Consider the following 13,353-nt stretch of genomic DNA (forward strand, 5'->3'; position numbering starts at 1 on the left):
TAGCACACAACATATAATATATAAACATATAGCACACAACATATAACATAAACATATAATAATATAACATAAATAAAACACACAACACATAGCATAACACAACACAACACATAACACACAACACAACGCATAACACAACACATAACACACAACACATAACACAACATTTAACACACAACACATAACACAACACACAACACAACGCATAACACATAACACAACACATACCACAATACATAATATATAATATATAATATATAACATAATAATATTAAATATATAATATATAATATAACGTATAATATATAATATAACATATATAACGTATAATATATAACATATAATACAACATATAACATAACACACAACATATAACATAAACACACAATACAACATATAACGTATAAATATATAATACAACATAAGATATAATATATTATAATATAAACACAATATATAATATAACATATATAACACAACATATAATATATAATATATAACATAACATAAGATATAATATATAATATAACACAAACACATATAATATAACAACACATAACATATAACACAACATATAACGTATAATATATAACACAACATAAGATATAATATATAACATAACACAACATATAATATAAACATATAACATATAATATATAACGATAATATTATAATATAAACATATAATATATAACGTATAATATATAATATAACATATAACATAACACAATATATATATTAACAACACATAACACAACACAGCACATAACACAACACATAACACATAGCACACAACAAAACACACAACACATAACATCTAACAAATAACACAATATAACACACAACACATAGCACACAACACATAGCACACAACACATAACACATAACACAAATATATAACATAAATAACGATAAATCAACACAACATATAACATAATATATAACACAAACATATAAACACATAACACAAAATATAAATATAATAAATAACACACAATAAATAATAACAACAACATAATATAACATATAACATAAATATAACACAAACATAATATAACACATAACATAACATATAACATATACCATAATATATAACGATAATATATAATATAAACATATAATATATAATATAACGATAATATATAATATTAAACATATAACGTATAATATATAATATATAACACAACACACAACACATAACACAACACACAACACAACACATAACATATAACACATAAAACAATATGACACATGACACAACACATAGCACATAACACATAGCACACAACACATAACACACAACACATAACAACACAACACATAACACAACACATAAATATATAATACAACATATAATATAACACACAACATATAAACAACACACAACACATAACATAAATATATAATATATAATATATAAAATAATATGACATATGACACAATATATAGCATATAACATATAGTATATAACATATAATATATAACACATAACACAACACACAACACATAACACAACACATAACACACAACACATAACACAACACATAACACATATAACACAACAAAACACATAACACATAGCACACAACATATAATATATAATATAAACATATAATACAAACATATAATAAAACATATAATATAACAACAATATATAACACAACATATAATACAACATATAACGATAACATATAATAACAACATAAGATATAATATATAACACAACACAAAATATATAATATATAACATAACACACAATATATAATAACACAACATATAATAATATAACATATAACACAACATAAGATATAATATATAACATAAATATATAACATAACATATAACACAACATATAATATATAATATATAATATATAACATATAACATAAACATATAACATATAATATAACGATAATATATAATATAATATATAATACATAACAATAATATAAATATATATATAATAACATATAATATAACATAGCATATAATATAAACATATAACATATAGCATAACAAAAAAACACACAACACATAATATCTAATAAATAATATAATATAATACACAACATATAGTAATAACAATATATAATATATAACACAACATATAATACAACATAACGATAACACAACATATAACACAACACATAACATATATAACAAAAATAATATATAATATATAATATAACACAACACATAACATATAATACAACCAACAACATAACAATAATATAAACAACATAACGATAATACATAATAAATATATAATATATACCATAATATATAACGATAACATAAACATATAACATAACATATAATATATAATATAACGATAATATATAATATAACATATAATTTATAAATATAATATATATAATATAAATATATAATATAAACATAAATAATAATATAACATAATAACAACACAACATATAATATATAATATATAAAATAATATGACATATGACATAAATATATAGTATATAAATATAGTATAGAATATATAATACAATAATATATAATATAACATATATAATATATAATATAACACAAATATATAACACAACACATAATATATAATATAAACATATAATATATAGCATAACAATAAAACACACAACATATAGTACACAACATATAATAATAAACATATAACATAACATATAATACAACACACAAACATATAATATTAAATATATAACACAACATATAACGATAATATATAATATAACATATAAATAATACAACATATAACGTAATAATATATAACATAACATAAGATATAATATAATAATACAACACACAATATATAATATAACATATAATATAAATATATAATATATAACGATAATATATAATATAAATATATAATATATAATATATAACGATAATATATAATATAAATATAATATAACACACAATATATAATATAACATATAACATAAACATATAATATATAACGATATAACATATAATACAATATATAATATATAACGATATAATATATAATATAATATATAATATAACATAAATATATAGCACACAACACATAACACAACACAGCACATAACACATAGCACACAACAAAACACACCACATAACATCTAACAAATAATATAATATAATAATAATATATAGTATAATAGCATACAACACATAATAATATATAGCATATAACATATAATATATAATACATAACATATAATATAAATACATAACGATAAATCAACACAACACATAACACAACACATAACACAACACGCAACACATAACACAAAACATAACACATAACACAACACACAACACATAACACAACCAACAACACACAACACATAACACAACATATAATATTAAAACATATAATGTATAATATATAATATAACATAAGATATAATACACAACATATAATATATAATATAACATATAACACAACATATAATATATAATATATAACGATAATATATAATATAATATATAACATAACATAAATATAGCACATAAATATATAATATAACATATATATAATATAAACATATAATATATAGTACATAAATAAAACATAAATATATAATATCTAATATATAATATAATATAATATATAACATAGCACACAAATATATAGTACATAAATATATAATAACATATAATAATATAGCACACAAATATATAATATAACATAACATATAATATTATAGTACACAATAAAACATAACAATATATAGTATATAAATATATAATATATAAACATATAATATAAATATAATATATAACATAACGATAATAATATAACACAATATATAATATAAACATATAATATAACATAGTATATAATACAACATATAATATATAGTATACAATAAAACACAAATATATAACATCTAATATATAATATAATATAACATACAACATAGTACACAACATATAGCACATAACATATAATATAACATATAACATAGCACACAATATATAATATAAACATAAACATATAATATATAGTACACAAAAAAACACACAATATATAGTACACAATATATAATACATAAACACATATAATACAAATATATAATATAACATAACGATATAACACAATATAACATATAACATAAATATATAATATAACATATAATACAACATAACGATAAACAAATATAACATAACATAAAATATAATATATAACATAACATATAATGATAATAATATATAATATAACATATAATATAACGATAATATATAATAACATATAAATAAACAAATATAATAATATAATATATAATATAATATATATAACACAATACAATATATAATATATAAATAACACAATATATAAATATAACACATAATATATAATAAACATATAATATATAGCACACAATAAAAACATAAATATAGCATATAAGACTTAATATATAATATAACATATAACATAACATAACGATAACACAAATATATAAATAAACATATAATATAAACATATAACGATAATATATAATATATTATATAAACATATAACATAAACACACAATATATAATAATAATATAATATTAAAATATAAACATATAACATAAAATATAATATATAATACAACATAAGACTTAAATATAACATAAACAACACATAACATTAAACATATAATATAACACATAACATATAATATAACGATAATAACACATAAACACACAACATAAGATATAATATATATAATACAACATATAACGTATAATATATAATATAACATATAATTTATAATTTATAATATATAATACAACATATAACGTATAATATATAATATAACACACAACATAACACACAACATATAATATAACACCTAACACAAAATATAATATATAACACAACATAAGACTTAATATATAACATAAACATATAACATAGCACACAACATATAATATAGCACATAATATATAACACAAATATATAATATAAATATATAATACAACATATAACACAACATATATAATAACATATAACACAACATATAACACAAATATAACACAAATATATAATATAATATATAATACAACATAACGATAATAAACATATAATACAATATATAATATAACATAACGATAATAATACAACATATAACGTATAATATATAATATAAACATATAACGTATAAAACAAACATATAATATAACACATAACACATAACATATAATATAACATATAATATATAGTATAAATATATAACACAACACACAATAGACAATATAATATATAACATAAACATATAACATATAACGATAACATATAATACAACATATAACGCGATAATATATAATACAACATATAATACAACACACAATATATAACATAAAATATAATATATAATATAACACAAAACTTAACATATAACACAAACATAATAACGATAATATATAATATAACATAAGATATAAATATAATAACACAACACACAATATATAACATATAATACAACATATAAACATAAACATATAACGATAATATAAACATAAGATATAATACACAACATATAATACATAACACAACATATAATATAAACATATAACATATAGTACACAACAAAAAACACATAACATATAATATCTAATATATAACATAATATAATATACAATATATAGCATATAATATATAGTACATAAATATATAGCACACAACACATAACACAACACACAACACATAACACAACATAAAATATATAGTATTATAAACATATAGTACACACATATAATACACAACATATAATACAACATATAACGTATAATATAAACATATAACACAACACATAACGATAATATTAAACATATAATATTATAACACAACATATAACGATAATAATATAACATATAACATAATACACAACATAACACACAAACATAACACAACATAACGATAATATAACATAAGATATAATACAAAACACAAATATAATAACACAACATATAATTTATAAAATATAACACAACACAACGCATAACACATAACAACACATAACACAAAACATAATGCATAACACATAACACAACACAACGCATAACACAACACATAACACAACACACAACACATAAGACATAACACAACACACAACAGACAACACAACACATAACACAACGCATAACAAACATAACGCATAACACATAACACAACACATAACACAACACATAACACAACACATAACGCATAACACATAACACATAACACATAACATAACATAACACATAACACAACACACAACACATAACACAACACATAACACAACACATAACACAACACATCAAAGGCCAATCCTGAGGCCAACCCTAAAGTGGGGTACTGAGGCGTCGAAGTGGGCGTGGCCTATGGGACCCAATGTGACCCAACTCTAGATTCACCACTTACAATAATGTGAACAACTTTAAATTTCCAGGGTAGATGGACAATGGGCCATGGACCACACCTACCAAACATTACACATGTGGACCACTAGGTGGCGCTGTAATGGTTTTTTGTCTTTAACTCCCACATTACACATCACACATTAGAGATTGTTACATCCACGTGTTCCTTGAATCAACACCAATTACATTATAAGAGCAATAAACTGTGCCAGATTGTGCAGTTCAGCAGGAACAATGACTTCTCCCACTTCCATGTATGACTTATAGCACCACAGTATTCACTGGCACCAGCCCACAGGTAGGACATGTGAAAGATATTAGCATTTTTGAATAGATACTTTGCGACGTTATCCCCTCAGTGGCATTTTTTTTGTGATTAACACATAAAAGGAAAATAGGTGGACAGCTGGACAAAGCTGGCAATCAAGCATCGCTAGCACTAAAGTTAGCATTAACTAACGTTAGCTTCACACTAGCTGGTGTTTTTACACTAATTTCAGTGTCCAGCTCAAGTTTTTTTTACTTTAACGTGTATTGGTCTTTGTTAACCTCCGTTTGTCAGAATGACCATAACTGTACGTACACACCGCCGCCGACTTGGGCGTCTAAAGATACCGGAAGTCATTAATTTTCAATGGAAGCTGGCTTCTCTCAGCTGCAAGGAGCGTCAAAACTGTCGGCGTCGCGTTTTGAGCGTTTTGAGCGTCAATCAGAAAGTTGAACTTTGGTCAACTTTATGGTAATGAGCTATGACGCGGTTCAGCGGCAAGCAGCGGCAAACGGCAGCAACCAATCGGAATATAGACGTCCTTCTCGCTGGCTGATTCTGGAGAAACATACGATGTAAACTTTTGTTCCTACCAAGACATTAGTTCCATGAAAATGGAGGGAAATCTCCGTTTTCGCCGTTGCTGGGTTCCCCTATCATTTATGATGTAACGTTGTTTGCGTATAGGGACCAGTTAACGTGCCGTCACATGGTCTCTAAACAGTCCGCTCACAGTGGAGTCCTGCACGGGTCAACACCTGGCGGCTGCTCGCTCTGCCTGCATTCTGCTGCGGTTCAGCGGCTAACTGCTAACAGACACCGCTGTGACCAACAAACAATACAAATGATGTCCTTATATATGTAATTTATAAAGTGTATTGGCCGTGCAGTGGCTGCTTGTGCTTTTTCTTCAATCGTGTGTTGCACATGATCGAAGAATGCTCCCACGTCAGAGCGGCCAAAGCGTCAAACAGCTTCCTCGGACTTTTTGACAAGCGTCCTCGACAGGGCGTCCAGAGCTTCTTTGCAGCTCAAGTCGGCGGCAGTGTGTACGTACAGTAACTTGACACTGGCTGAAGAAGGTCTCCTTTTATAGAGTAGACAAATATGACTTTACATTAATGCTCTGGCCTGATAAATTACGTTTTACACTATAACGTTACATGTAACAGCATGACAGTTATGCTTTACAAAATATGCCAAGTGGGCAAACTTTGAAGGCTTCTACCACAGCCTAACTTAAGTATCAGAATACACTAACTTGTCTTTTTGTATTTGTATGTCTTACTGTCTGTTTTCTGGACCGTGTGTGTCCGTAATAAAAGCTTTGACTGATTGATTAACAAAGCGGACCAGGACAAGTTATGTTGTTTAAACTAACCATTAAAAGGTAACACTAGCAATGTTAGTTATCTATAATGTTTTACATTTATAAGGCTGTACGGCTGCAGGCAGCCACTGTCGAGTTATGGTCATTGTGACAAACAGAGGTTAACAAAGACCACTACACGTAAGTCAAAAAATTTGAGCTGGACACTAAAATTGGTGTAAAAACACCAGCTAGTGTGAAGCTAACGTTAGTTAATGCTCACTTTTGTGCTAGCGATGCTTCATCTCCAGCTGTCCACCTATTTTCCCTTTATGTGTTAATGACAAAAAAAATGCCACTGTGGGGATAATGTCCCAAAGTATCTATTCAAAAAGGCTAATATCTTTCACGTCTTACCTGTGGGCTGCGCCAGCAGGTTGCCTTGGCGGAGCGGACGCTATGCTGACTGCCGAGTGAATACTGTGGTGCTACATTCAATGTCATACATGGAAGTGGGAGAAGTCATTGTTCCTGCCGAACTGCACAATCAGTTTATTGCTCTTATAGTGTAATTGGTACCATGTGTTGTCCAATACAATTTTTTAAATGGAACTTTGTCACTTGCATCAGTTTATTAAGTAAACATCACATGTATATAGTGGATAGAAAGCATTCAGTCATAGTTCTCACAGTAACACCATTTCCTGAAGTCAACATGACAGAGGAGTCTTCTGCCTTCGTTGTTAGGCTGTCACTCATAATACCACGCCCCTCTGAGTTGAAGCCACGCCCCCCCACGCAAAATCAGGGAAAACGAAAAAAAAAAGATTTGAAACCGAAAAAAAAAGATTTGAAGGCGTAAACAAAATAAGTTTTGAATCTGAAAACATGAAATGTGGAACTGAAAACAAATATTAAAGTGAAAAATGAAAATTTATAATTTATTCAAAATAATTCCAGAATTTAATCTATATTTTATTCAAACTGAAAGAAAAATTGGTACACTTATTTTAAGTTTGAATACATGGTTTTATTTTTTTAAATTTAAATTTTCAATTTCAAGCTTTATTTTTTCAACTATATATATTTTTTTCAAATGAACAAAACATTTGGCCCTGATTTAGCTCCATAAATGTATCAAAGACCTTGCAGCTCACACTTCTCAATATTTACTGATGTTTACCTCCTAGCTTTTGCGTGCTCCCTGGTGTTATATACAATAGACAAACTTCTTAACCCACCTGACAAAGTTTCTACAACCTTCACAGTGGACAAATGTAACTCTTTTCTCCCACTTTTTCAATCCAAAATCAACACCATTCATATACCCTGATACCGTGCAATTAAACATTGCAGTTGGTGCTAAGTGGAGAGTCTGTCATAGTGTGATTGGGTATGTCGGTGGCATTGATTCTTAATTTCCCACGAAGGTGATCGCGGTTACGTGTCAGTTAAACTTCTCATCTCCAATCCTATCTGTATTTGTGAGAAGTGGCGCTGTCCTGAGTTGAAAGCCTACTTTACGGCTTTATTATAGAGTTAATAGGCGCGTGTGTTCGTGTCGGCCACTGTCCATTTCCTAAGGTTTTGAAATGCAAACAACTTTTGACTTTTTTTTTTTTTTTGAACGACGTGTGCCTGTGAGCACCCATGGAGGAAAACATCAATCGGCGCCTATGACACCATTTACAACAACTTGACCACCTCCCCTGCTCTTTCAAACACCACACCTGCCGGTACCTCCACCCTCTAAGTCACTTCAAACTTGGTCTGTACCATCCCAACACCTTAACGATGAAAAGTTATTAAAAGAAAAACTTTTCGTCAGACGGTGTGGGCGTGGCGTGGCAGCCATTTTGAGTGTTAAGCGATGAACAAAGAAGTTGTTGTAACTTGAGTGTACGTTGTCGTGTCTGCCCGAAATTTCTCACAATTGACAAGGGTCCAGGCCTGAGGACACCTACAGGCCAAAATTGACTTTTGGTCATAGCGCCCCTCGCTGGCAACAGAAAATCTGCCTTATATGACAAACATCATCCGATTTGCATGAAACTCAGAATGTGTGGTCTACGTGTGATACTGAGCCGCCCCCTATAATATGGCCACGCCCCCTTTCATAACAATATAACCGTTTAAGGTAGAGTCTTGTGTGAGGTGTCATTGAACTCAGCAGAGACTTCGTTTTTAATTGGTCATGGTTTGACCCGCCCCCTATGCTTAAGCCCCGCCCTCTTTCATAAAATTTGAAATTTTTAAGGATACCCTTGTGTGAGGTGTCATTGAACTCAGCAGAGACTTCCTTCTTCATTGGTTATGGTTTGACCCGCACCCTATGCTTTAGCCACGCCCCTTTTCACAGCTAATGAACCGTATGATGTACAGTCTTGTGTGAGGTATCGTTGAACTCGGCGGGGAGTTCCCTTTTCATTGTTGACGATTTTTGGCGTCTGAGTGCCGCGCAAATGCACGGTCGCAAGGAGCAGAGTCCACCGGTGACCCCGACGCGCGCCGAGGCGTGAGGGCCCGTCCATCGCTGCTCGCAGCTTTAATTACAGTTTGAATTTCGTCACGCCACTTATATAACCTCTACCCCAAGGTAGAGGTTATATAAGTTGTACAGTTATATATTGTATAAAGCTAACAATGGTGTCCGATTTCAATTTTATAATTTTTTGTGAATTTCAGAGGAATTCTAAGAGGAGGCTAGCTAACTCTCATTGATAGAGCTAGCTCCATCCAGCCGCAGGCTCTATCAATGAGACTCGCGGACAAGAGGCGTTTATTTCACCGATCGTTTGTTTAAATAAATCAACACATTATAATTACACACATTATAAGATTAACTGGAACCTGTGGTAAGAGATTGTTGGTGTAACAAGCTCGCTGACCGCGCTCTCACTCACACACACCTGGCCATTTAGCAGGAAGAGGGGAGCTGCAGGCCCTGGAGCTCTGTCCAGGCAGTGGCATTTGGTAGTCCATTCACCCAAAAAACTTTGACTTTGCGCAGGTATGGAGTGCCGTGGGCTGCCTGCCGTGACGGAGCTCAATCTACCTCACAGCAGGCCGGGGTCTGTGAAGGAAGGCAGGCCAGGCGGCGAGGCAGCAACACAGGCAGCACCGGCCGCTGAACTCCGACACACAGTCAGACAAAATTTACAGTTAGACATAAATTTTCATAAAACGGCCCATATTTAACCTCTACATAGTGAATTTAATGGTAAAATAGTAGATGAACAATGAATACAATTTCTGAGATCTGCCTGACCTAAATTCAGAAGACCACCTGACCTCAGGTCAGTTGGGTAGCCTATGCAAATGTTGGGGCGTGACAAAGAAAGAGACTAGAGCCAAATGAGGAGGCGCCGCCAAGTTGACATCAACTAGGAGGCTTGTTGAGATTCGCCTGTTTTCAGAGGCAGTTTCAAATTGTGAGATTTGCAGAGGAAAGAGATGTCAATGGGATTTAGAGGTTCTATGTGTGTCCTAGTTACCCACTAAACTAAAAGGTAAAATCGGTTTTGCATTCTATCACCCCTTTAAAACCGTCCAAGTGTGTTAAAGTCCGGCGTCTCCCGCAGATCAAGATGGACTCTCAGATGACCAAGCAGGCTCTGAACGAGATTGAGACCCGACACACCGAGATCATCAAGCTGGAAAACAGCATCCGCGAGCTGCACGACATGTTCGTCGACATGGCCATGCTCGTCGAGAGCCAGGTACGTTACACACAGCAAACTCACTTTCAGACATGTACATGTATGTGTGTTTTTGGAGTTTGTGTGCTCACATCTCAATGTCTGCATGTGTTTTCAGGGCGAGATGATTGACAGAATTGAGTACAACGTGGAACACTCCGTCGACTATGTGGAGCGAGCCGTATCCGACACCAAGAAGGCCGTCAAATACCAGAGCCAGGCCCGCAAGGTAACCGCTCTGTCCAGTTACTACCATCAGGCAGAGAAGACCCGCAGAAACATTCACGAGAAAATCTTTCATCCTCTCTGCAATAACCACTCGAAACAACAGGAAATAGACTCTGGACAGCTGCTCTTTAAATGAGCCTTGTCAAAGGAGTATTTATGTCAATGGACAGACAATAAAGTTATCTATCTATCTATCTATCTATCTATCTATCTATCTCTGTCTGTCTATCTGTCTGTATGTTGACGATGCCGCTATCTATCTATCCTTCCTTCCATCTATCCCTCTATCTTTCTATCTAGCTATCTATCTATCTATCTGTCTATCTATCCATCTCTCTATCTATATGTCTGTCTGTCTGTATCCTGATGATGCCACAATCTATCTATCTATCTATCTATTTATTATGTTTATTACATAAACATAAAAGCTGTGTCCATTTAGGAGAAACGGTTTGCTGTAAGAAATGTCCCCTCTGTGAGCGTTAACCAGCACTTTATGTCTGTCGTGTCCCCCTGCAGAAGAAGATCATGATCATCATCTGCTGCGTCATCCTGGGCGTGGTCCTGGCGTCGACCATCGGTGGCACGCTGGGCTTCTAGAGACGCTCAGCCGTGACGCCCGCCGCTGACCCAACTGTCCGACCGCCAGCAGAGAAAAGACACACCGACGACGACGACGACAACTACGACAACACAAAAACTTGAAACACAAATGCAAGACAGATAAACCAATCAGCTAGGAAGAGATAACCAATCACAGATAAGAGGAAACACCACAGGGTTGGGTGGGGTTCAAAAAACAAAGACAAAAAAAACCCACAATAAAAACGCCATCACATTATAGCTGACTTAAATACTTAACGTATACAAAAAGAAGGTCAGATAACCCTATTTACTACAGCTGTACATGTAAATGTATTGAACATATGAAGCAACACATGGGTTAGCTACCTGTAAAAAATGATTACCTATAATATGACATTTACTTGTCTGTTGGTTTGTTTTGCTTTTTTCTCTTATTTTTTAAACAGTTTCTTTCGTTTTTCGGGAGTCTCCGAGGACAGTGACGGCTGCCGGATGCGAGTTCTACGGGACGAAGCGTTTCCCAGAGCCAAACTTTAATTTGTGTGTTAGTTTCTTACATTTATGTAAAGTGTCTGGAACCGAGCACTTTATGGAAGAACATAATAAATGTGCCCGGCTTTCTAGTTAGGTTTTTTCTCCTTAAAATGGACAAAGTTTCTTCGGCTTTACGGAAACTCTAGAGGAACGCTGTCCCGCAGGGTGAGCGCCCGCTGGCTTTGTTAGAAACAACTTTGTCCCCTTTGTTTCCAGGAGGGAGGGTCCGACCTCGCCGTTTTGGCTCAGACGCCTCTTTAGCCCGCCTCTCTTTCGCCTCAGTCAGCCTGTTAAATTAGCGTAGACCGTCAAAGCTCTGCCTGCCACGCGCCGTTCATAGAAACGCCAAGGAA

At 31.3% G+C, this 13,353-nt stretch overlaps 1 protein-coding gene across 1 annotated transcript in view; it reads left to right on the plus strand.

The window, feature by feature from the left end:
- Positions 1 to 12,983, plus strand: part of stx1b (syntaxin 1B) — a 60,857-nt gene extending 47,874 nt beyond the window's left edge. Inside the window, exons 8-10 of the mRNA XM_028599746.1 lie at positions 11,537 to 11,674; positions 11,772 to 11,882; positions 12,401 to 12,983. Of these exons, the coding sequence (XP_028455547.1) occupies positions 11,537 to 11,674; positions 11,772 to 11,882; positions 12,401 to 12,481 (330 nt within the window). The 3' untranslated portion in view covers positions 12,482 to 12,983. The remainder of the gene's footprint in view (positions 1 to 11,536; positions 11,675 to 11,771; positions 11,883 to 12,400) is intronic.
- The last annotated feature ends 370 nt before the right edge of the window (positions 12,984 to 13,353 follow it).

The sequence above is a fragment of the Perca flavescens genome, chromosome 15 (genome assembly GCF_004354835.1).
Source record: "Perca flavescens isolate YP-PL-M2 chromosome 15, PFLA_1.0, whole genome shotgun sequence".
Lineage (NCBI taxonomy): Eukaryota > Metazoa > Chordata > Actinopteri > Perciformes > Percidae > Perca > Perca flavescens.